The 25,903-nt window shown below is 41.0% G+C and overlaps 1 protein-coding gene across 3 annotated transcripts; it reads left to right on the top strand.

Annotated features, from left to right (window-relative positions):
- The first annotated feature begins 278 nt into the window (after positions 1-278).
- On the top strand, positions 279-25,667 carry RAD23B (RAD23 homolog B, nucleotide excision repair protein). 3 transcript variants are annotated; one of them, XM_035140854.2, is made up of 10 exons: positions 279-545; positions 7,944-8,025; positions 11,007-11,086; positions 14,050-14,327; positions 15,393-15,448; positions 16,640-16,761; positions 20,017-20,179; positions 21,207-21,334; positions 21,604-21,792; positions 24,310-25,667. In XM_035140854.2, exons 1-10 carry the CDS (start codon positions 480-482, stop codon positions 24,421-24,423), a joined length of 1,278 nt encoding a protein of 425 aa, XP_034996745.1. In that variant the 5' UTR covers positions 279-479; the 3' UTR covers positions 24,424-25,667. The 3 variants fall into 3 exon arrangements, with proteins under 3 accessions (XP_034996745.1, XP_034996744.1, XP_034996747.1); XM_035140853.2 differs by having other exon boundaries at positions 281-545; positions 16,634-16,761; XM_035140856.2 differs by having other exon boundaries at positions 282-545; positions 16,634-16,761; positions 21,622-21,792.
- The last annotated feature ends 236 nt before the right edge of the window (positions 25,668-25,903 follow it).

The raw sequence follows: 25,903 nt of genomic DNA, 5'->3' as shown, positions 1-25,903 counted from the left end.
CAAAACGCACGCACGTACGCCTCCCCCTCCTCCCGCTTTACGCATGCGCGCTCCCTCGCGCCTTCCTTTCCTCTTACCGCGGGAGGGGGAGGGGGTTCCGTGGCGGAAGGTGCCTTTCGTCATCGCTGTCATCATGGCGGCGGCGGCGGCCGCAGCAGCAGCTGGGCCGCGAGCCGAGCGCCCCTGTCCACGCCTCCTTGGGCCGCGCGCGTGCGCAATGGCCCGCCTGAGCGCGAGAGAGCGACGGAGAGAGGGGAGGGGGACGTTTCCTTTTCCTCCTAAGCTCCGCCCACAACTCCTCCCTCCCTACCCCCTGACTTTCTCCCACCATAGCCCGAGCCAGCCTAGGCCGGAGCGGTGACTGGAGGACCCAGGGGGAGCTCCCGCCGCCGCCGCCACCAGTAGCACCACCACCACCACCTTCCCTGAGGCAGCCTGCGGGGGTCGGCTTCGCCGCGGCCTACAGCTCAGCTGCCGCCATGCAGATCACCCTGAAGACGCTGCAGCAGCAAACCTTCAAGATAGACATCGACCCTGAGGAGACGGTGCGGCCTGAGGGAGCGGGAGAGCCGAGCTTGTGTGCTAGGCCCAGACCTGGGATTGGGCGGCGCGGCGCGGGGGGTTTGAGGGGAAGGTTCGTCTGACAGGAGGCGCGGGGTGGCGGGGAGAGAGCGAGCGAGCGAGCCCCGTTTCGAGGCTTTTTTCCTCAGAAGTTGCGGGAGGGGAAAGTTGGAGGGAGGGAGAGAGGCCGGGAAACCGGGGGGGGGGTGTTTTTATTGGGGGGGAGGGGAGGGAAGAATCCGTGGCGCGGGTTGGTGGTCGGGAGGCCTCGGAGGCCCCTCCGGCGTGACTGAGCCGAGCCAGGCTGCAGGTTCCGTCCCCCGGCGAGGCCTTTGACGCAGGCTCCGTTGCAAGGCGGGGAAGGGGATGTGCCTTCCTTCCCCCCCCTCCTCCACCGACCCCCCTCCAGGCCTGGGAAGGAGGTGACTCCCTTTGCAATCTATAGCCGATGCCCGTCCAGCTTGTGTATCTGCCGTGCAAGGGGACTCTAGAGAACGGTGGCTGGAGGGGCAGAGCAGGGGCTGGTGGGTGGCTGTGGCGGCGTCCTCGAGCGGGGCTTTGCCATGACTGTGCATTATTTCGCTTCGCATGAGGAAGGGGCGTGTGCGAGTTGGGTGCCTGCTGGCTGGCTGGCTGGCTGGCTTGCCTGACTGCCCGCGCGCGCGCTCCCGCCTTCTGGGTATGCAGCGGGGGGAAAGGCCCGTGTCCGTAAGAGGTGGGCAGCGAGAGGGTATGCTAAGGTTTTTTAGGGGGAGGGCTAGTTCTTCCTGAAGGTTAAATTTATCCCGCTTGTGGAGCGATCCGTGCCTTTTCTGTTTCGGGTTGAATCAGAAAAGGAGGCCCTACGCATCGAAGTGTAGACTGCAAGGGAGTTGTTTCTTTTATCTCTCTCTCTGTGTGTGTGTCTCTTAAAGTTTATGCCCGGTTGCTAATCTGGTGTGCCTAGCGATGCAGGCTCCTCCATCGATTGCTCCAAATGGTTATTCCAAGCCAAACCCTCATTACTGTACATTATAAGTAGGTAGCAGAGGAGCAATCTTTGCACTCCCATATTAAAATACTTCTTGAGGCAGTGTGATGTAAGTGTTGAGATGTGTGTTTTCCCTCTCCCTGGTGTGAGCTGTATTGATTTTTCTCTACAGAAAGGTGATTAGGAAGCAGGAATGTTATTCTGTTGTTGGTTAATAGTGACACTTTCTGCAGCCTTGGTGAGCTGAATGCTGAGCCTTTTGGAGAAAATGGGGGAAGGTATATAGACTTTGTGACATTTTAGCTATAAGTGGTCAATGAAAGTGAACCTGTATTGTCACACAGTTTTTAAAAATGTTGCTCCCTTCACATTAGTACAGTGTTTCTCAACCACTGTTCCGCGGCACACTAGTGTGCCACGAGATGTTGCCTGGTGTGCCGTGGGAGAATTACTTTATATATAGTCAATATAGGCACAGAGTTAATTTTTTAAACATTTTCTAATGGTGGTGTGCCTCGTGATTTTTTTCATGAAACAAGTGTGCCTTTGCCCAAAAAAGGTTGAGAAACACTGCATTAGTATCTGAGGGGTAGATACAACGCCCTTAATATTCTGCGCTGAGCTGCGCTCTATGCCTTTCCACTCTTTCCAGGATTTTAAAAATTATGATTAGATGCCCCTTTCTGAAGTAACATAGAATATGGCTGTCTGTCATGAAGGATGGTTCAGCCCAGTTTTTCCAGTCAGGTTCATGTGCAGCTCCATTGATACTGCTTCATATTTGCTAAAATGCTTTCCCAACCAACTGGGTGCTTGTATAATAGTTACTATTACATCTTTCCTGAAGCCACCCTATAACCTTACATTTGCAGATTTATTACCAAGGAAGGTGGCGGTGGCACTGGTGGGAAGTTGGGACAAATCTGGCATACCTGCAGCTATGAAAGCTTTTTCCATAGACAATGTTGATTTTGGATGTAGCAGTTCTGTTCTTGGATTTGCAAGCCAAAGGGATGAATCAATAAGATCTCAGAATGGTTCTAATCCTTGTGCTTGGAAGGTAGAAAATGTATCAACATTGCTTTGGAGTATGGGGAATGATGTATTTTTGATCAGTCATCATGAACTCGCTGGTTGTCTTTAGGAAAGCTACTATCTCAACCTCAAATATTTTGTTGGTCTATACCAGGCACCCCCAAACTTCGGCCCTCCAGATGTTTTGGACTACAATTCCCATCTTCCCTCACCACTGGTCCTGCTAGCTAGGAATCATGGGAGTTGTAGGCCAAAACATCTGGAGGGCCGCAGTTTGGGGATGCCTGGTCTATACTTTGAGGATCATATTGTACTATTGTATGAAGTTGTTAGGATTACTAGGATCAATGGAGAGTACTTTGAACAGTTAACGTTTCTATTGTACTTTTTCAAATTGATGTTTATACGGAGGAGAAATTATGTACATGTATTGTGTGGACTGGTTTCAGTCACCAAGAAAAAGTGCTGATGGGAGTTAGGATTCTTGCAAAATCTGGAGGACCACAGGTTTCCCATCCATGCACTAGGTCTCATTCTTCTGTAATATGAGGATAATGCTGAACTACATTACAGAATTGTTATAAGCATGACATGGTTACAGTATATGTTAAGTACTCATGGCACTAAACAAGTAAATACTATTTGGATAAACTGTGTCCTTGAATTGTTGGTACTCACCACTTCTAGCATTGCTTAAACGTTATTTGAAGCCTTGGGAATGCCAAATATACATTGAAGATGTGGGCTAAAAATCATAGAAATAGTATACAAACTCCTGGTTTGGGCAGGTGGGGGTGGGAAGCAGTTCAACCGAGCAACATGTTGCTAGGGCTAAAAACATTTCACCACACTGCAGTATTGGAACCATTGACATTTAAAGGTTGATTGTTTGAATGTTTTCTGCTGGTCTGTAGATTGCTGCAGGCTTCACCTCTATGATCTCTTTTGCATTCCGTATTTAGAAGTGTATCTTTGGAAAATGCTATTTTGATGAGCTGTAGATTTCAGTAAATATGAAAGATATGCCAGTAATTTACAGTGGTACCTCTACTTAAGAATGACTCAACTTACGAATGTTTCTACTTACGAATGGAGCTCCATCCGCCATCTTGGATGCTGTTTAGATAGGACTTTTTCTACTTACAATTTTTTAGATAGAGTTGCTTTGACTTATGATTTTTTTCTCCCAATGCATTCCTATGGGATTCGACTTACAATTTTTTTCGACTTACGAATGTGCGTTCGGAACGCATTAAATTCGTAAGTAGAGGTACCACTGTATTGCCTACTTCATGGCTTTTCTTGGAGTCATTCAGTGGTTCTGTGTTCAGCTAAGGAAAACACAAGGTGGATACAGTTTTTCTTAGTAACTTTGTATATTTAAGCCAAGGCTGGTGATAGCCAATTGCCTGGTAGTCTGTGTTGAGCAAATTTGTCATTCAGATAATTCCATAAAAATCCTCATGGCAAGGAGCACTCTCAAGAGCTCTTTTGTTTTAAAGGGTCATAGAGCAGGCACTATTTCCCATCAAATAGAGTTTTATATAATAAATGCAAATTGTAAAACACATTGCATCATAACACAAGATGCTCAACACATTGAAATCAAGCTTTATCATCTAATTTGATGTGCAAATCAATTTTAACTATTAAAACGTCTAGCATGAAGTAGGAACCCCATGTAAATAAGAAGTGTCCAGCCCTCTGCTTGATTATTTTCATCATTTTCTAATTTATCTGTCTCAGACTTGAAAGCCACAAGGTAAAAAGGTAAAGGTAAAGGACCCTGGATGGCTAAGTCCAGTCAAAGGCAACTATGGGGTGCAGCACGCATCACGTTTTCCGGCCGAGGGAGCCGGCGTTTGTCCACAGTTTTATGGGTCATGACTAAACTGCTTCTGGCGCAACGAACACTGTGACAGAAACCAGAGCGCATGGAAATGCCATTTACCTTCTCACCACAGTGGTACCTATTTATCTACTTGCACTGGTGTGCTTTCAAACTGCTAGGTTAGATGCTGGGACAGAGCTATGGGAGCTGAACCCATCACATGGATTCGAATCGCCAAACCTTCTGATCGGCAAGCCCAAGAAGCTCAGTGGTTTAGACCACTGAAAAAAAATCCGCATCCCTCAGTGAATCGCCTCATTCACTGTGGGGAGGATCCACCTTGCTACTCCAGCAGATTATGTCATCGCTTGCTCCTATTCAGAGATGTATTTACCCTTCACTGTAGCACAGCAAACAGGTGCTAAAATAGTGTTAAGAAGTATCTACTTCAAAATGTCAAGAGAAGATGTGTGTTACTGACCACAAGGAGCCAGTAAAGGGAAACAGGCAACACTGCTCACTGGCCAATGCCCTGCCTATCATAGCTTGCAGTACTTTTGGCCAGCAAATACATTTTCTGGAAACTGGACAACTCATGAAATTGTTCAGGATAAATGTTAAGGAATCTAATGTTCTGGCTCTGTTCAGTTGTATTCTGCATTGTTATCTAGTCTTTCCTATTTGTTACCAACCAGTATTAGAAACTCAGATATATAAGCTAATAGCCAAATGGCACCTTGGTTTGAACCTAGGTTATGGTCACCACAATGGACTGTGTAGTCAACTCCACCCCACCCCCAGTGAACATCAAATAAAGCAATCTACCACTGCTCCTTATTAAACATAATATTGCAGGCTTAGTAGATGAAAATCTTTGTAGAATGAATGGATCTGCAAAATCTTTTACTGACTGTTATTTTTATCTCAAAACTATGGGACAGTTTTACTTTTTCAGGGAATAGACTTATGCATGGCTGTTCAGATGCTATTCTGATCACTTTCAGCAGTGTTCATTTACAAGTCTTTGTTTCCTTCATTTGTGCTTCTACAGTCCTTTCAAGGACATGTTCTTTTCAGAGGCAGCTTCTAAGTATTTAGCACCCGAATTACAGAAGTTAAAAACATGCAGCATTGCAGTTAGGTGACCATGGGTTTGAACAAAGGTAGGGATGATGCTGGAGCAAAGATAGCTAAAAGCATATGATTGGCAGTTGTTCATCATTTTCTTTCTGGCAAAACCACGAATGATTATGCAGTAAAGTTCTTAACTTGTGCAGAACTGAAAATATACTTGAATTGCCTCAATGTAAAGTTGAACTTTCAGATTTTTCATCTGATATTGTTAATTCTTTGTTGGTCTCTGGTACATTGTACCTTCTTTTACTTTGATAACTCTGAATTCTTATATGGATTGATTTGATCCATGCCTCCTGGATTAATGCTTGGATTGAAATTTAGTTTTAAGTGTTCCTGCTCTGAAGCAGTTCTCTGTTAAGTTTTGAGAGAATGTTTTGAAATACTTGTTTAAACCATTACATTTGAATACAGTGGTACCTCTACTTACGAATAACTCTACTTACGAATGTTTCTACTTACGAATGGAGCTCCGTCCACCATCTTGGATGCAGTTTAGATAGGATTTTTTCTACTTACGATTTTTTAGATAGAGTTGCTTCGACTTACGATTTTTTTCTCCCAATGCATTCCTATGGGATTCGACTTACAATTTTTTTCGACTTACGAATGTGCGTTCAGAACGCATTGAATTCGTAAGTAGAGGTACCACTGTACTAATATTTATGTGGATTACAAGAATTGCAGATTAATGTGGAAATATGTTTGAACAGAACTGTGGGTGAGCATCTGTGAAAGTTACTAGGACTGGAGATGGACTCATCCATCCTTGGTACTAAGCATACTGCATGCACTAATTTGGACCCCCACCCATCTAAAATATGAGATCAGCAAGTAAATTGGATGGCAGAAGGAAAGGGGTAAAATTCCTATTGCCTGGCAATACAAGCTTCTCAGGCATACTGCCATGAAGTATAAAGGTGTAAAGTCATCAATGGCATTCCTGAAAGATCTTCTTTTCTCATATCCCCACTCCCTTGGCAGATTGACAGTCAAATTAAAACTCTTCCTGGTCATGACATTGTGCTATTGTCAGCGTGTTCTACATGCTACTGAATGAATATGCTTTTGTCATGGCAAGGGAAATTGCATCAGACTTATTAATAAAAATCTGGACTTAAATTAAAGGCAGTCTCTTCCTTATAGAAAGACAGTGCTGTCTAGTTACTCTAAATGCTGATGAGTACCTCTGGCACTATTGCTGCTTATGCATTCCTGAGACCGAAGGACAACATTTTACATTAAATAGACTTGTATAAGTTCAGTGCTTTAAGTTAATACTGTGGAATCTTTGGACCTTCATGTGGTGTAAATTCAGACAAAAAATTGTGCCAAAAAGCTTAAATGCAAACGAAAAATGTACGGGTACTTTTTATTTGTTATCTGCTGTTGTCTGATCTTATTGTGTTAACTTCTTAATTGTGTTGTGGGGGTTGATTATATTCTCTTGCAAATGTCATTGACCACTTCAGGCATTTTTTGTGAAGAGGCAGAGTATATATATTCACTTTTATTAGTGACCAGTACACAGTCAAGAGCCCCACACTAATGCACAGGGTTTTGTGGTTCTTGAAAAAAATAATTGCCATCTTGAATTCTCAAATTTTCATCTTTGACCACTAAAATAGCATTAAGGATCTGACACTTGGCAAAAGGAAGATAAGAACACTGAAACTGAGAGCGCATGCCACATCACACTCTTGTGGACTGCTATGGGTTGATGTTGATGGCAAAGTATATCTGGGCAAACTCCTTTAGCACAAGGTTCATCCCTCTAACTGATGACCTGCCCATCTGTCAAAATTGACCCATGATTCTGGTCTGTGGAGCCAAAAAGGTTCCCTCCTGCTGGACTAGAGTTTTAGGATTGCATGTGGGAAACAAATTCCTATTCAGCTTCACTGAGTAGCTTAATTTGGCTTGCAGAATTTTTAGGGTAAAGTGAGACCCTGAGCAGAAGGGTGGGGGTACAAATGTGATTAACTTAATCTGCGTCCTGTGGGCGGAACATTTTGAAAGTTTAAACTGAAGTGTTGAGCATAGGTGTTTAATGTTTGGATTACATGTAATCTCTTCACTTGACAGAATTATCTAATTGTTGAAGAATTACTAATACAGGAAATCCTTCCAGCAGAGCAGGAATGGACATCTGTGGCTCTCTAAGATGTCTATAATTTCAAATCATCCCTGGCCATTGGCCATGCTGACTGGGGCTCATGGGAGTTGTATTTCCTCAGCATATAGAGGGCCACAAGTTCCCCATATGCAATAGAGGAAACAAAACTTTGTATCACAGACAAAGAATGTTGGCATCACACGTGCCCTAATGTTTATACGGTATATATACATGTATTTGAAAACACTGTTCATAAGAGTTCTAACTAAACTTTCTAACTAAACTGTTTGTTGTAGGTTAAAGCGTTGAAAGAGAAGATTGAATCAGAAAAGGGGAAAGATGCTTTTCCAGTAGCAGGCCAAAAATTAATATATGCAGGTAATGTAGAAATTATTTCCAGGTGTTACTGTAAGAGGAACAAAAAAAGTTGGCAGGTCACAAAGAGCTCCATCCAGCCAACATGAGAAGCTTTTCAATCTTATTGGGGAGGAATTTAGGCACATACTTAACTTTCTCCTTACTACCAATGGGGCTTAATAAATGCTTAATTTTGGGCTTGATCACACCCAAAAAAACCAAGAGTTAATTTCTTGTGTAATATATGGAATTGATATAAGAATTCTCCTTGATCATGGTTTTCCCAGAAGAAAGAATTTGTATATGGCTAGGAATTCAGCTTCCTTTTGGACTTAATTTGTTTTGCATCTTATGCTTCAGCTAAATTACAATAATCTACAGTATGGGTAGGCAAACTAAGGCCCAGGATCCAACTCAATCACCTTCTAAATCCGGCTCGTGGACAGTCTGTTAATCAGCGTGTTTTTACATGAGTAGAATGTGTTGTTTTATTTAAAATGCATCTCTGGGTTGTTTGTGGGGCATAGGAATTCGTTCATCCCCCCCCCAATATAGTCCGGCCCCCCCACAAGGTCTGAAGGACAATGGACTGGCCCCCTGCTGAAAAAGTTTGCTGACCCCTGATCTACGGCATTTATATAACAAAGTATGTTAACAAAGCACTTAACATACATATTCTCAGTTACCTACCCTTACAACAGGCATATCCAACTCCCAAGAGACTGTGAGCTACTCCCAGTACAGTGGAACCTCTGTTTATGAATGCGATCCGTTCCACTGAGGCATTCGTAAACGGAGGCATGCTTCTGCGCGTGCGCAAAGTGCCAATATAACACTTCTGCGCGCGCTCTGCGCACCCGACGCCACAGAACCCGGATGTAAACACTTCCGGGTCCGCAGCGTTTGTAAACGGAGACGTTCATAAATCGAGGTTAGCGTAAACCGAGGTTCCACTGTATAAAGAAACTGGCAGTGATCTACCCATTGTCATTGGAGGGAAGAGGGAAGTGCCCAGAGTTGTTGAGGTTTTGGGGGGGAGGATTGCACAGAGTTTTTTTAGCTTTCCCCCCCATAACTTTTTGTACACGATAAGTATCCTGTGATCTACCGGGACCAGCTGGGGATCTACTGGTAGATCATGATCTACAGGTGAAACTCGGGAAATTAGAGTATCGTCGAAAAGTGCATTTATTTCAGTAATGCAACTTACTATTTTTTATTTTTCTTTTAATTTTTACAAATGCTTTCTTTTGGAAATTCCACAGTAATAAACGAAATAGTTACAATAATACAAAAATAAACATCGCTATTACATTTCATTAATTACATTCCATTTATTATTGACCCACCTAATGACAAATAATTACAATTACAACAAATAAAGGCTTGACATATCTTGCTTTGCATGTCTTGCATCTATCTCATATATTGGTTTCACCTTTTAAGTTGCGTTACTGAAATAAATGCACTTTTCGACATTATTCTAATTTTCCGAGTTTCATCTGTACTGGTTGGACATTCCTGCCTTACAACAAGCTGTCGCTAATTGATAGTAGGATATAAACATTGAAGGGGATAAATGGAACAATTTATGGACAAAAGCACAATATAAACCTCTGCCACCAACTATTACAGAAGATTCACTTTAAATTGTTGCATGGATATTTAACACCAAGATACCTATCTTATACAAAACCCAATAGCTCAGTTATATTTGAGAGGATGCCAAATTATAGATACATACCAACAGATGCAGTGGGAATTAAAGACGTTTTTAATCTCACATTAAAGAAACATCAACAAGCCCATTAATAAGTTTTCTAGAACTGACTCACATTTTCCTTACTGCCATAGCTACTAAAATGGAACAATAGTGTTTACTCAGGTGGAAACGGATTGGAAGGAACTCATTTCTGCACTAAGGCAAGCTTTACCACCAGTACAAGCATTTCAATTCTCCAGAGAGCATCCCCACTTTCCTACTCCTGCACGCTATTCTGGAGGTTCTGTGTGTGCCCCTGAGCCTGTTTCTAGGGGCAGGGGGAAGCCTTGTTGCGCTTGTGCAGGACTTCCATTGATGGGACTCCGAAGGTGAATCCTGCCCTGAGATAGGGAGAGGTTCGCTTCTGTGTAGGGAGCAACCCTAATTCCTGTGTATCTACTTGTCAATGTAGACATAGGTTTCTGCCTATCACAGTTGTTTAGTTAGCAGTTGTTTGCTGTTAACTCATTCTTTAGCAACATTGTAGCTACAATACAGACAACTGCCAGAAAGTGAGAAGTGGCTGTCCTTTAAAGAATCCCTCCTTTTGTGAGTCACTGGCTAAAAATGCTGGTGTGTATTTGGGCTAGCTTAGAGTACTAGGTTGACTTAAATAGGTAAAAAAAATGCTTTCCCTCTTTAATATTCAAAATCAGTTAAGCTGGAAAAAGTTCTACTGTAGACTAGTTAAATTGTTAGAGCAAAGTGAAGTTACATTGTAAACAAGCAATGAGACTCAGGTGAAATTCAATACAAGGTGGATTTTTTTGAATGACTGCTTTGACAGAAACAAAGAAAATCACGGAATGGACATAATGTGAAAAAAGATAACTAGGAGCTACTCAGTGTTTACTTATCTTGCAGCATGGGAATGTAAATGTTTTATTACCCCATAGAAGCCAGGAAAAGTGATGCACATGGAGACATTGGAGAGAATAATTTGTCTTAGCTACCACATTTTTCTTTGTATAAGACTAGGTTTTCCCCCTAATAAATAATGTCAAAAACTAGGGGGCGTCTTATACTCTAGGCCATCTCCCCCCATTTTCTTAAATCTGAGTTCCCCAAAATAGGGGGCGTCTTATAGACGGAATAATATGGTATATGCTTAGCTAAATGAGTATAATCATTTGACTCCATCTTTAGATTTCTACACAAAGTGAACACATTGCAATTGCATTTATGGGGTCATATTAAATGTGAAGAAAAACTAACATGAATGCTTTTTTTAATTTTCTAGGTAAAATTCTTAATGATGATACTGCTCTTAAAGAATACAAAATCGATGAAAAGAACTTTGTGGTGGTTATGGTGACAAAAGTAAGTCTCAGTGTAATCAGTAATATTCTGGCTTGGATGGCAGAGGGTTGCTTTTAAATTGTTCTTTGTTGACTTGTAACAAGAAAACAGGCTGTTGGTAACTTTTATCCTGAGGATTTCTAGTTTTGTAATATATTAAGAGAATATTCAGCACTATAATAACAGAAAAAAACAATAATATTGAAATGTATACTATAAAAGTTTGTGAGAATTTGTTTGCTGTGAAGTGCATGTAGCAGTGGTGAAAATATTTTTCAAAAATGTGGAAGTAGCTAAATTTTACTTATTAACTCGACTTTATATTCACTTCTCTCACACATCTCTTGGAATTTATTGGATCCTGGCTATTTATATATCTGTTGAAAAATACCCTTGGTTTAACATACACCTTTATCTAAATTACTGTTAAGTGTGAGTTTTCATTATCTCAAATACTGGTATCCTAGACAATTCTGATCAGATCCTCCCCTGTTTGTCAGATTAAATTGGAGCAGATAGTGTCAAGGAACCACCATGGGTCAGCGAAGAGCCTGGTGGGTCGGAGCGAGGGCTCTTGGACGCTGCCAGAGCCCCAGCACCTAGCGCCTGGCAGCGTCCTCGGGAAGGTGGGACTGAGGCTCAGGAGGAGTTGCAAACCCTTAGGGATGTTGTGGAGATGGGAGCTCCAGAGGAAGAGTTGCAGAGGGCAGACCCAAGCACTCACGAGGAGGAGGCTCCAAGAGCCACAACGCCGGCCCCTCTACTGACCAGCTCTAGTGGAGAGGGTGCTCAACCAGCACCCTCATCCCAACAGAGGAGAGGGGCAAAGAGGAAGGAACAACGGAGGAGGTTCCGGGTGCCCCGGGGGTTATGCTGGCGTAAATCACGAAGGGAGGTGCTTCCGGATTCTGAATCGGATTAGTACAGTCATGCCTTTTGATGCTCTGTCTTGTACATATGTATATAATAAAACCCTGTAAAAGCCAAGCATGGGGTTTGGAGCAGCTTACTTGTGAGGAAGCTACACACACCATTACTGATAGTAGATGGGCAGCTGACATAACTGAAAACTGTCCATCTTTGAGACACATTCTGTATGTATTACAATTGACTGCATGATGAAGCTATATATTTTGATGTTAAGGTTATGGTGGGATGTGTTAAAATTGTCAGTTAAAAAATGATCTGCTTTGTTAGCCTTTTTCCACCTGATTTTGGGGGATGGGTCCTTGGCTGACTCCAGCTACAAAAGCTGAGGCTGCTGAATAGACCCTTGGGTTAGAGCGGGGGTTGTCAACCTGGTCCCTACCGCTCACTAGTGGGCATTTCAGGAATCTAGGTGGGCGGTAGGGGGTTCTACGGCACAAGCTGAATCCTCCTTCCATTGAGCACTGGTGGCCGGTAAGGAATTTTTACCATCAAGAAAGATGCATTAGTGGGTGGTAGGTATAAAAAGGTTGACTACCCCTGGGTTAGGTATAGTTTAGGGTTTTTTGTTGCCATTGTTGATATTAATCTTTTGGCATCTGTATTTTTAGATCTTACAGTGTATCTGGAAATTGTTCAATTTGGTTGTGTACTTTTTGATGTGTTTTGTTTTATTGTTTGAGTACTTTTGTTATTTTGTAATTATGTAAATCATCTTACATTCTAAGCTGCCTGGAGCATAATTTTAAGTTTAGTAAGGCGGCCTACAAAAGATGATGATGATGATGATGAAATAGAGCAATGACTGCAGCTTGCTGTAATGTGCTTTTTGTTGCTTGACTGGCAACAGTCTTTCTTTTTCAGTTTGTCTATCTGAGAATGTGGCCTCCTCAAGTCCACTAAAAATAGTAATGAACTAAACCCATAACCAGACCTTGGCGGCCATATTATCTGTGTCTATTTGAACATATTGATGACTGATGGTTTTCAACAATGGTTAAACAGGATTTTGCTGAATTGCTTTTCAAATGACCTGATTGTGTCCCTGCTGCAAAAAGGTTTTCTTTACTGGCAGGCATTTAGCTTACTGTATAGATCTATTCAGAGATGATTTGATTGTTAACCCTTTCCGCATTGATTTGTCCTGCTTTGTAAACCCCACAAATACGTCCAGTAAAACCTGCATGGTGCTGGAAGATTCAGATCAGATTGGTTGGCTCACACCATCGCTATTTGTGGATGCTCTGAAACATACTCAATATCCATTCAGTAGAAGTTTGGTAGTGAAGGGCCAGCTGTCTTTCAGGGGAAAATACCTGCCACCACGGATCTTCACATTGTAAAAATGCCCCAAAAGTTTGAAATAAAGTCAACAGTTCTTGGAACACAGATTGAAAACTACTGCTCTGGTAGCAACAGCATAACCATATTTATGTGATTGGGTTTAAATTATATTTCTAGAATAACTGCACAGTTGTTTTAAGAATGTTGAAAAGAACAAACTTAAGGTATTGCATGACACATGCAGTAATACCAAGTGACACAAATATGTGCATGATGGTTTTCTAGCCATAAAGGGTTATAGCCAACTAAGTTTTTATCTGTATAGACCCACTGAAATTAATGGATCTAAATTTACTCATTCTCATTAATTTCAGTTGGTCTAATCTGAGTAAGACTAGTATTGGATACAACCTGTAATGAATATTTGTATTCAAATACATCACAGGTCATCTTATCACTTTGCATTCACCACATCATTGCAGTTTTAGTAATTCCAAGGGGCTACTGTTGTGTGTAATATCTTTTGTGTAAAATGGCTGCTTTCGCTATGCTAATGCAAACCCATCAGATTTCTTTTGGACTGCTACATATGCTCATGAGAAGCCAACACTGCAGCAGGCATATGGAGTGATATAAATCAGCATTTTTGTGGTGGATGTAACTTCCAAGATGAGCCCTGAGAGGTGTGTGAAAACGGCCAATCACTGGTGCATGTTAAAAATGAAAAAGGATGGCTTGTGAATTTGATTCATTTAGATTTCTTCGTTTTATAGCCCAAAGCAGCTGCTGCTCCAGCTCCATCCCCAACTACAACTCAGCAGTCAAATGATACCACCACTACTGTTAGTTCTTCTACGATAGCTGCTGCAGCCCCCAAACCTACACCTGTTCCAGCTTCTGCCCCTGCACCAGTTTCAGCACCTGCACCAGCTGCCCCAACACCAGCTGCAGTGGCTTGTGAACCTGTGCCTGTAAGTGCTCCTGTAGAAGAGAAACCAGCAGATAAACCAGTAGAGACACCAGCTGCCACTAGCCCAACATCTACAGACAGGTATGAGCAGATTATTAGAAACCAGAGTCTTGTTTATTACCACCACTTATACTAAATTTGGCACTAGGACTTCTTGGAGGGCATCAAAATTGCTGAAAAAGAGAAATATTAATTATCAACCCTGCTATATGCTTCCTTCCAAAAATCCTGTTTTATTTTTATTTTTTAAATCAATGCTTCAATATAGAGCACCAATGCATTTTTATCTTGTACAAATCTTTTACTGTCTTCTGAAAATGGTTCTTAATATGCCATGTTGTAAAACAATACTTATTATTATTATTATTATATTTATATTTATACCCCACCCATCTGGCTGGGTTTCCAGTTGAGTTACTGTGTGAAGTTGTCAATATAGTGTTAACTTTGAGCTTTTACGGTATATATGTTTGTTAATAGAACTTATACAACAGTAGCTTGCAAGTATACTTGCTCAATGTGATTCTGCAATAATTACAATATGGCGATGTAGCTTTTCCACAGCATGAACCAAAAACCGTTGATTTAGCCATGTTCTAGTTTTATTAAGTATTTCACCAGAGTGCAAGTTGATAGGTTGTTAAACATTTCCATTTCCTCCCCTGAAAAGTGATTAAATGATGCACCAAAGGAAGCTACTTGGAAACTGGACATGAACATCTGTTCAGTCAGTTTCAGCAAACAATGAGTCAGTCTGAGAGCTGGTAAAATTTGTGTGCATTTGAAGCTTGACCCTTGGTCAGATTTCAGTAGACTACTACTACGGAATGTGCCACTTGCATTATTTTATACCCTCATATCCCTGGTTGAATTTCAGTTGTGAGCAATTAAGTCATTACCTGTAATGGTGGGTGCTAGTCTGTAGTTTTCGTAATCCAGTTTGTGTCTCCATGGATTGCAACTACTGTGGGAAAGGAAGTTGGACAACTTCTACTAGCAGCATTTTGATTGGGTAAAAACAGATGTATATATTGCAGACAAATTTTTGATTATTCATAAGCAAAATTATAATATAAGCCCCTTGAACTCTAAGCCGCGTTCTAAGCCGCGTTTTAAAGGAAATGAGTGGTTTTTGTTCTGTTACAGTACCACAGGTGATCTTTTGCGATCCAATCTCTTTGAGGATGCTACAAGTGCACTTGGTAAGTATTTTCTGATGGTTGTTTGAGTGCCTCTTCTATGAAAGACTCGCAAACAGCACTGCTTGCACCCTACTTCAGACATTAGTGTTGTAATTCAAAAATTGTGACACTTTGAAATGTCAGCATTAGTGAATATTTTAATATGGCAAGTGAGTTTATCTGCAGAGAACAATCTCCATTTTTCTTATACAACAAACTTTACTTGCACCTCCTGGTTTCACTATCTTGCCTTTCTTAAATCTGTGTCAAAAGCACATGCTCCAAATTAATTGCAAGCTATATAATTCAGCAGGCAAAGTTTATAGCTATTAACGTTGACTGTTAGATATCTGAGAGAGAGTTGGAGGGAGACAGTATGTCCTCAGTACTACGTAATTACTTTTTGGACTTGTTTTTAACCACTAGGACAAGGCATTTGTAGAACTTAAGGGGTAAATACCAGTTGTCTGCTGCCAAGATGGCAACTCTAGAAATGTAGAATAATATGTATCCAGTTTCATTCTGGTGTGTTCAAGGGGAATTGCCTAATTGATCAATTTTATTAATTAATTAATTAAGTTCTTACTTTGCTTAGCCAATTACTTACAATGAAGTTCCAATTGTAAGGTGTTGAGGGTTGCTAGGGTAGGGGAATGGGTAGGATCAGTAGGGGGAATCTGATGATATAGAGCTTATTGTTGGTACTGAAAGCCGCCCAGAGTGGTTGGGGCAACCCATTCAGATGTGGAGGGTATAAGCAATAAATTATTATTGTTAAATTATTACTGCTTTTCTAAAACTTTGTTATCTATGTTGTTAAGAAGTACTTCTGGAAAAACAAGTGCCATGTATTGATATCTGCTTTATGTATTGAAGATTGCTGCAGAGAACCCTGTTGTACTGTGGATCTGCCTCCACCTCTCTTTTTAAAACAGTATTGGCTAATAATGCTCAATTACAGTTGGTCACTTGAATAGCTTTTGCATTAAGCTTGACATTTCAAAAGTAAAAAAACCAAAACTGATTGGCATCTGTCTAGGAAAAACACTTTCTAGCCTTGTACATCAGATGGCTTTCTTAAGCCAGAAGTTGTTATAATTAAATAATGACTGCAGCAAGGAATGGATATTTTTGACACCTTCCCCCCACCTTCATTAAATCTGCATGTTTCTTTCATCTTAATCTTTGCTCCTCTGATCTTCCTAGTAACAGGTCAGTCCTATGAAAATATGGTGACTGAGATCATGTCGATGGGCTATGAGAGAGAGCAAGTAATTGCTGCACTGAGAGCCAGCTACAACAATCCTGATAGAGCAGTGGAATATCTTCTGATGGTGAGCATGTTCTCTTGATATTCATAATTTCTTGTTATGCCTTCTGCCACTGACTTTGGGTGTGACACAGTCATTAACAGAAAGAAAAACCAAAGGTTGGGAGGTGACTAAAAACTGAAAATAAAACATTACAGCTGACCTATTATCTTTCATTCTGCTGTTAAAGCAGATGTAATTTTCAGCCATAATCCAAATGATTTCAGCTCTCCTCTTTACTGTTTTAAAAATGTGTTGCCTTTTTGATCTGCAAGAAAGAAGGATGCTTTGGAAATGGCAAATATATGAGAAATGAGTTTGGATCCAGAAAGAAGTGTGTGAAAAAAGTGTGTCTGTTATGTTCAGGCAGATCTGGCAAGCCAATCTGATATGGTCCAATAGAACCAGTCTTCTCTTTCTGACCTTTAACGAAAGCAAGTCCCTTCACATGCCCTAAGTCTCCTTAGGGCATGTACAGTTAATGTGAGCTTTTGCAACCAACATCGGCAGGGCAGGGTAGTTTCTTACATCCTCACCGCTTTGTTCTCTTAGCAGTAGCCCGTACCTTATAACGTCTCAGAGTTGGGAGTTCAGAGGGCAACAACTCTCTGCCAGTTCCAATTAGGTTGCTCATATGTGCGAATGTCCCTAGTCTTGTTCTCTGTTTAGAAGCCATTGTAGGTCAATCCCCACTGGTTAGGATTGTAGTAGCACAGACGGGAAAGCAATTTTTAACACACTGATGAAGATTCTTCAACCTGTGAAATAAATAAATAAATAAAGCTGCAGCTCAAATTAGTAAATTATATATATGTGTGTGTGTGTGTGTGTGATTGTAATATACAGTTTAATATAAAATATGTATAATATATAAATATTAAAATAATACTAATGTATAATATAACTGCACATTTTGTTCACAAAAAAACTAATAGGACTAGTTTAAAATTATTGGAAATTATACAAAAATATTTAAAATATTCAATATTTCTTATGCAAAACTAAATTATATTTAATAAAAATATTTTTTGAATTCACAAGTCATGTTACAGCTTTTAAACACCCCTCATTTTTGGAATTTGAAAGTTGAAAGATTCAGCACTCCCTGATTGACCATGCTGATGGCATTTGGATTAAAAAAACCTCCAAAGGGCTGCAGGTTCCCTATCCTGAGATGACTTCTGAAATGTGGTGTGTTTCTTTTACTATAAAGTGTACAAGTTGGCTCCAGAAGCCATTGCCCACTCCTGAACCATCTATTGCAAAATCATTTATAAAGTTCCCTAACTGCAATATTGGTGACCTTGGCATTGCAAAATATCTGAGTATTTATTACATAAAATGGTTGGACAAAGTTCCCAAATCATTTATGGGAGACTACTTTTAAGCTGTCTGCTTCTACTAATTCAGCTGTTTCAATCTTAAGATCACCACTGGTAAAGTAACGTCCATACATTTCATCCCCTTCGTGTCAGTTCTAGATAGTAAAATGTTATAACCCATTTGTGTATAGATTACTTTTTTTAAAAAAAAAGTCAGGTCAAACTGGGCAGAATTGCTTAGGTGGAAAGCTAAGTCGCTGCTTGTTTAGCTGCAGTCATGCCTCTTCGAGAACAGGTTTGCTAAGTTTCCAGTTAACTATAATGAAGTGCAAAGTACTTTCATGGCGAAGGGAAATGGAGGCACAAACTCCTTAGAATGAAAATGCTAATTGTGTAAATGAATAATACTGCAGAAGATATGCCTGCTAGTTGCTTCCATTCTAGTTTGAGTGTTCAGCAATTCCAGTCCTTTTGTTCTCTTATGGGGGCAAGAAACTTCAGCTGAGATCCCGGGTCTCTCAGACTTTCAGATTTGTGTATCGTAGGCATTGTGTATCGTTGCTGCCTCTTAACGGCCATGTACCTTTCTGTACACAATAAAACATTTGTACATTTAGCTTAGGTCTGCTGGTCGTTATTTACCTGAACTTCTTTGGTGTGGCATTGAGTAGCTTTGTGTTCCTACTTCATGATTTTGGTCTTGGTTTGTCTTTGCACACTTTTCTGAAAAGGCTGGTGTGGCTTAAAATGTGAAAAGTAACCTCAGTTGCCTGCAACAGCCAAGCTTCACACTGATTGTTTCTGCATGGCAGAAGGTTTTTAGCATAAAACAGGAAAGCTGCAAATCCTTGCCTCTGCTGGGCCAACCACTAGCCTTTGGGACCTAGATAGCTATGCCAACCTGCCCTCCCACCTGTATAATTGACAATTTGATTGTGGATGAGGTTGCCTGACCTGGGATACATCACCAAGACTTGGGTGGATTAGCTGCCCAGGTCTGACCTCTTCCAGCTGTGCTCCATCAGGTACTTAGTGCAGCACCAGCATAGATTGGAAGATTAGAGTGCTGCTGTCACTTCATATTCATCAGAAAAACCTTTACACTTGGGCTACAGTTTCAAGGGTTTGTACCTGATACCATATCATAGTCAGAACATGGTTCCTCTTTGTATCCTCTTACTGCCCACCCCATTGCCCAGCAGCCTTCCTGCCTGAGATGGCTAAGGCAGTCTAGGGTTTGTTATTGGAAAGCATCAATGTTCAGTCTGAGACTGCCTTGGTTAACCTCAATTTCAAAAATCTGTTGCCATGAAGTTTGAGGCTTTGTGAGAAGAACAGGCCCAAATCGCCCTTTGGTTCAGGGTATTAGTTGAACAGTTCTTCATATCTTTGCCACAGGTTTTCCTTTATTAAAAGCAAGATCCCTTTAGTTGGATTTGGATATAGCATTCTTGGGATTCTTCAAAGCCCTGAGATTCTGGAAGCAAGTCCTCTGACCTTCAATTGAAGCTCTCTGCATGCAGATCTGCTTGTCATTTTAAAATATGGCCTGTCTCAAACGGTGCAAGAAGTTGGAGGTGGAGGGGGAACAGTTTCAGAGAAGTAGAATTTTATCCAGCACTTGATTTGGACTTGTATGTCACCTTGTATGTCACCTATTACAGTGAATGATGATAATCTTTGGCAAACATTGAGTGTATGACATCTTTGGAATATACTGGTGATAGTTTACAGTGGTCTAAATGTGACTCCATGAATTCACTTGTGTATTTCCAAGAAGTGGCCAAATATATTTCCTATTTTAAGCCACAAACAAAAATGTGATTGTGGACTTCACTGGAACATAAAACACTTCACTGGAACATAAACACCATTTCCCAGCAGCACTTTACACACTATGCCAGTTTGGAAGGCTTGTTAATTCTGATTTCTTTTAACATGACTGTGCTCATTTTAGGGTATCCCAGGAGATAGAGAGAGTCAAGGAATGACTGACCCCCCTCAAGCAGCCAGCACAGTTGCTTCTCCATCTTCAGCAACAGCAACAGCAGCAGCTACTGCTGCTGTAGCAGCAGCAGCAGCAACTACCACAACCACAACTACTACTAGTTCTACAGGAGGTAAGGTTTCCATACTTGAAAAGTTCTGCACAAATCCATTGGATGGTTCGATTTGGATAATGTGGTGTAATGCATGCTCCTTCCCTGTGACTGCTTCCCTTAAGACCTGGAACTTTCTGACTTGTGTTTTTTCCATAGTACATGTCTGTAGAAGCAACTAACTGCCCTCTGTAGTTTCTATTGCAGTCTGTCTTGGAAATCAGTTCTAAGCAGACTGATTAATAAATATATTTTTTCACTTGGTAATAACTGGTAAAATACAACTGACTGCCAACATGTATCTGAAACGTTGAATTTTTTGGGGTGTGTGTGGGGGGGAAGCAAATACTTGATGCCATTTAGAATGAGCTAAAATGAACTTATTACTGCAGAGGTTCAGCCATTATTAATACATAGCTTTGCAGGCTTTCAATGTATGTTGAAAATTTCACACTTGGAAAATGGGTTCCTCTTCACTCCTAAAACTGTTCCACTGCTTTGTCACTTGCTCACTTTCAGCCTCTCTCTAAAACAAAGATCAATTACTTAGAATATACATTTTATGTTCTAGAGTGACTTTTATAGTGGTTTTTCTACATCAAGACAAAGTATTAAAAGTTTTGATAAAATTCATTGCTCTACTTTGGATTTCATAGGGTCTGATGCCTGACCGTTGGTCTGATTTTTGTTTATAAGTCATTTTTAAAAAAAAACAAAACAAAACCCCAAAATCCTCCCTTGTACACCAGACAATAAGCATGGTTCCTCATGAAAAATTAGCAATTTGCTCTGTCATGCACCTCAAGCCAGAAACTGAGGAAATATTTTAATCTCTGATTTGTGACTTTGAGTAAGAAAGGTCTAAGACTTGGGAGTTAAAGACATGTCAACCCAATATGATTCTGGGCATCATACCTGTTGAAAAAAGGCTTTTGGGAGGAAAGACAACAACTACCATGATATTCCATGGTAAAATACTTAATAAATATTGTTTTTATATGTGTGTGTAGATATATAAAAAATCTACCCAAGCCTTTTTCCTTTTCAGGACACCCACTTGAATTTTTACGAAACCAGCCTCAGTTCCAGCAGATGAGGCAAATTATTCAGCAGAATCCATCTCTTCTGCCTGCCTTGCTACAGCAAATAGGTCGGGAAAATCCTCAATTATTGCAGGTGACTTTTAAAACATTTTGGGTTGTCTCTGTGGTTTCAGATGGTTTATTTATATGCATGGGGAGAGGGAGGCAGTAAAGTTAACAAGGCACATTAACTTCAGTTAACTTTTTAAAATTTAAAGCATGCATAAATATATCATTGTAAGGCACTCCTGATTATTATGTGTCGGCATTTTACATTGCATTATTAGTACAAACAGAAGTGGTTGTGTTTAAGGCTATTGGTTGGAATGAATATGCTTTATTTCAGTGTATTGTTTGCTTTTGTCCTCCCATGCACCACAGCAAATAAGCCAACACCAAGAACATTTTATTCAGATGTTAAATGAACCTGTTCAGGAGTCTGGTCAAGGGGGCGGTGGCAGCGGTGGCGGAGGAGGAAGCGTAGCTGAAGCTGGAAGCCGTCACATGAATTACATTCAAGTAACACCTCAGGAAAAAGAAGCTATAGAAAGAGTGAGTGCAGCATTTTTTTCCTCTGTGTTCTTGAAGTAGAGAACAGCTTCCCATTCTCTGTTGCCATACCTTCTATTTCCAAAGTTGAGAGCAGGAGTATGTAGCCATAGTGGCGACATTTTGTGCCCTTATCTGATAGTGTGGTTTTCTAGGTCTGGTAGACGTTCCTGGTAGCGTACATCAAGCCAGCATGGTCTTCCTATTGGTTGAAAAAGTATAGTGGATCCTTCACTCTAGAAGACCATTGGTGGTATTTAGTATACAGGTGGATGTGTCTTAAGGGCTAGTCCAGAGCTTTCCAAACTGTGTGTCACAACACATTAGTGTGTCAGCTGCAGTGTGTAGGTGTGTCGTGAACCCTCTCCGCGCTCCTTCTGGGGCTAAAAAGTGTCACCAACATGAAAAGCTTGGAAAGCTGTGGGCTAGTCTTTTATTGGTAACTGCATCTCACCAGGGTCAGTGATGGATCTTGAGATGATTAGGTGAGTTGCAGGTTGAAGCTTACATGTAGTCATTCCCAGCTGCTTCTGCTCACCTGGCATTGCTGTGAAACAGCCAGAACATGCAGTTGACTCACATTGAAGCTACAGGGACCCAGCCTCAGCCTGAATGGATGCAGACTGTTCCTGAAGATGTAGCATCTTGCAAGTAGAACTCTGGACAATGCAGTTATGGATACAGCAGTTATGGAAAGTAGTGACCTTGGTTGGAACTGTGCCTGATCCAAAGTCCCTAAGGTGGACAAAGGAGTCTTCCTTGACTGGGCAGACATTCCCTGTGAGAGTGATAATGTTTGCCTGTTCAGCTAGCATTGATTGATAACAGTGATGCCACTGCAGCCAGGCCAGCAGTTGCATTTCTCCTACTTAAAAAGGAGGCTGCCAACTCACCATATGGCATCATCCTGGATTTTATTCCTGAGCTCTTGTTGAACTTCTTCAAGGCATTCATTTTCTCCCTGCACCCGATGGCATAGTGGTAGTAACCTCACTGACATATCTCCGACAGCCAGGTGAAAATGGCGTCTTTCCAAAACTCTGGTGTCATGAGAGCCTAAAAAATCTATGAAAACTGCAACTTCCTCACCTGACCTGAATTCTGCTCCTCTTGCTCTTGGATGCTGTCAGTGAATTGCTGAGGGGTACCAAGGATTGCACATCCTGTAATTCCAAATTAAAAGACAATTGCAGACCACCCAGAGTCTTCACTACTGATCGATCCATCCTTTACCCTGTCAGTTGTGCCCCAAAATTGAGAGCCCAGGAAGCAAGATCTCAGGATCTTTATTGAGAGTCTGTCAAGCCTGCCTCAAAAAAGCATTTTTACAACATGTATGTACAGTGGTACCTCTACTTACGAATTTAATGCGTTCCGAACGCACATTTGTAAGTCGAAAAAAATTGTAAGTCGAATCCCATAGGAATGCATTGGGACAAAAAATTCATAAGTAGAAGCAACCCTATCTAAAAATTCGGAAGTAGAAAAAATCCTATCTAAACCGCATCCAAGATGGCGGACGGAGCTCCATTCATAAGTAGAAACATTCATAAGTAGAGTTATTTGTAAGTAGAGGTACCACTGTACTGAGACCAAGTTGGCTATTGTTCTTTTTTTTGGGGGGGGGAGGATTGTTAAAGCATCTGACTTCATGGCACCATGTGGATTGCAAATTGGGTGTTTGTACAGAAAGTACTAATTAACTTGTAGTCATGAGGTGCAAATTGCAGGCAGTCATTTCTTATGGGCAGTATTGATTAGTGATTGAAAGGTCACAGAGGTTTTTTCCTCCTCCAGGGCTGAATTGCTGTGCTATAAGGAGTTTGAACTTGTTAACCTTTCTGGTTTTACATTGCTTGATTTACCTATGTGAACATTTTTCTTTTATTTATTTCAACAATTGCTGTGTATCCCTGTTTTAGTAATAATATAGTAGTAACTGAAGCTGCCTGCCTTTTGTGGGAGGAGTGACCCAGGTGGCGCTGTGGGTTAAACCACAGAGTCTAGGGCTTGCTGATCAGAAGGTCGGTGGTTCGAATCCCTGCAATGGGGTGAGCTCCCGTTGCTCGGTCCCAGCTCCTGCCCACCTAGCAGTTCGAAAGCACATAAAAGTGCAAGTAGATAAATAGGGACCGCTCCGGCGGGAAGGTAAACAGCGTTTCCATGTGCTTCTCTGGTTCGCCAGAAGCAGCTTTGTCATGCTGGCCACATGACCCAGAAGCTGTCTGCGGACAAACGCTGGCTCCCTCGGCCTATAGAGCCAGATGAGCGCCGCAACCCCAGAGTTGGACACGACTGGACCTGATGGTCAGGGGCCCCTTTACCTAACTGAAGCTGCCTGCCTTTTGTGGGAGGAGTGGAAAAGGGAAGGGGACTTGATCCTAGGCAGAGGTAGGAGCAAGTTGCAGTATTTGGACAAAGTGCCAGCAAATGTCAGCACAATTATCTACCTGGAATTTATGCTCAACAAGGAGGCTTGTGACTGAAATGTGAATTCTAATATCTTTTTCCATCCTACAGTTAAAGGCGCTAGGATTTCCTGAAGGACTTGTGATACAAGCGTATTTTGCATGTGAGAAGAATGAAAACTTGGCAGCCAACTTCCTTCTACAACAGAACTTTGATGAAGATTGAAAGGGAGAGACTTTTTAAAATCTCACACATCACACCAGTGCATTACACTTACTGTTCACTGGATTGTCTGGGATACTTGGGCTCATATCCATGATACTTGGTGTAAGGTTGGGGGGAGGGAGAGAAAATATTGAAAGGACACAAGGAAAGACAAGCACATCTGCTCTAAATTGGCAGGTGTAGCAGATCAAAGTGTAAAATACTATACAACCAAAAACCAGCTTTTTTGCAGATACTTAGTTCCTTTCTTCTATAAATTGTAAGTTCAGGCCCCTTCCCCAGGTTTTCACTCTTTTAGTGTACTAGCTCCCAAAATTAGTGTGGTGCCCTGCTTTATTTCTTTTTAATTAACATGGGTCTTGGAGATAGCAAAGGCTACCTAGAATCAACAGTCTGTATTTCATGATAACACTGGATAACGGCTTCATAAATTTAAGGAAAAAAATATATTTGAATAAATGTTAAAATATGCCAAAAATGTAGGTGGTGGGTTGGTTTTGTTTTATTTTTTGTTTTGCTGCTTCAGATGTGTCTAATTACTGCAAGAGGCCCATTATTTCACATGAAGTGCTGGATTAAAAATTCAAATTAAACCACTCATTGTTTTAAATTATTGATCATTGATTTTTGAGGTATGTTCTTTTCCCTGCCCCCTTCCTTTCATAATAAATGGAGAGACTATATACACAAAGCTAAACTAAGACCTTTTTTTCTTTTGGGCAAATACTACAAGTTAACTGAATTACTGCTTACTTCAGTGTTGGGTTACAGTAAAGTTTGGTTTTGTTTTTTTTAAATGAACAACCATTGCATGTTTTGGGTTTGATGTATCCCTTTTTGTGAATTGAGCACTTTTTTATTGCCAATGAAGAAAATGTAAACTCTCCATCCTTGTGAAAGTATTTATGAAGAAATCAGATTCCATCCTACCTATATTTTGTTCAAAGTGAAATTGATCAATGAATACAGCTGCAAGTATTTCAAAACTAGGTGTCTTAAATGCTTGTAATCTTATAGTTTCAATCTCTGGGACTCTAAAGGCTATTGTCATTGTATTGCTTTAAAAAGGACTGTAATGTTCCGGTAACTTGCCTTCTCTTCTGTTTTAAAAGCATTGTGAAAATATTTTGCTCTTGAAGAGATGTTCAGAACATGGGAAAATAGATGAACAATCAAGTTATTGGATCCCTAAAGATTATGCACACATCCCCTTTACTTCCTATTAAAAGTAACATCTAATTGTATGAATTTGAGTGTTTTTTTCTTACTGACAAAGAGATACTTTCTGTATGTTTCATTTCCCTGAAGTGGTTCTGTATAGTTCTTCCCCCCCCCCCCAAATTACTGCTTGAAAATACTGATTATGTCAATAAGGATCAGTTCCTGGGCCAAATCGGGCTGCCTGGTTCCTCAGTTCTAAAACCAGATACAGTGGACCCTCTGGTTATGAATTTAATTTGTTTCAGGGGTCTGTGCGCAC

This window comes from Zootoca vivipara, chromosome 16 (genome assembly GCF_963506605.1).
Source record: "Zootoca vivipara chromosome 16, rZooViv1.1, whole genome shotgun sequence".
Taxonomy (NCBI): domain Eukaryota; kingdom Metazoa; phylum Chordata; class Lepidosauria; order Squamata; family Lacertidae; genus Zootoca; species Zootoca vivipara.
This window is presented reverse-complemented; position numbering and strand designations above follow the sequence as displayed.

What these genes read in the sequence shown, in the direction of transcription:
- RAD23B (XM_035140853.2), top strand. Translation starts at nt 480, where the DNA reads ATGCAGATCACCCTGAAGACGCTGCAGCAGCAAACCTTCAAGATAGAC. An exon ending in TGGTGGTTATGGTGACAAAA is followed by an intron (nt 11,087 to 14,049) that starts GTAAGTCTCAGT and finishes TTCGTTTTATAG; the next exon opens with CCCAAAGCAGCTGCTGCTCC. An exon ending in TACTACTAGTTCTACAGGAG is followed by an intron (nt 20,180 to 21,206) that starts GTAAGGTTTCCA and finishes TTTCCTTTTCAG; the next exon opens with GACACCCACTTGAATTTTTA.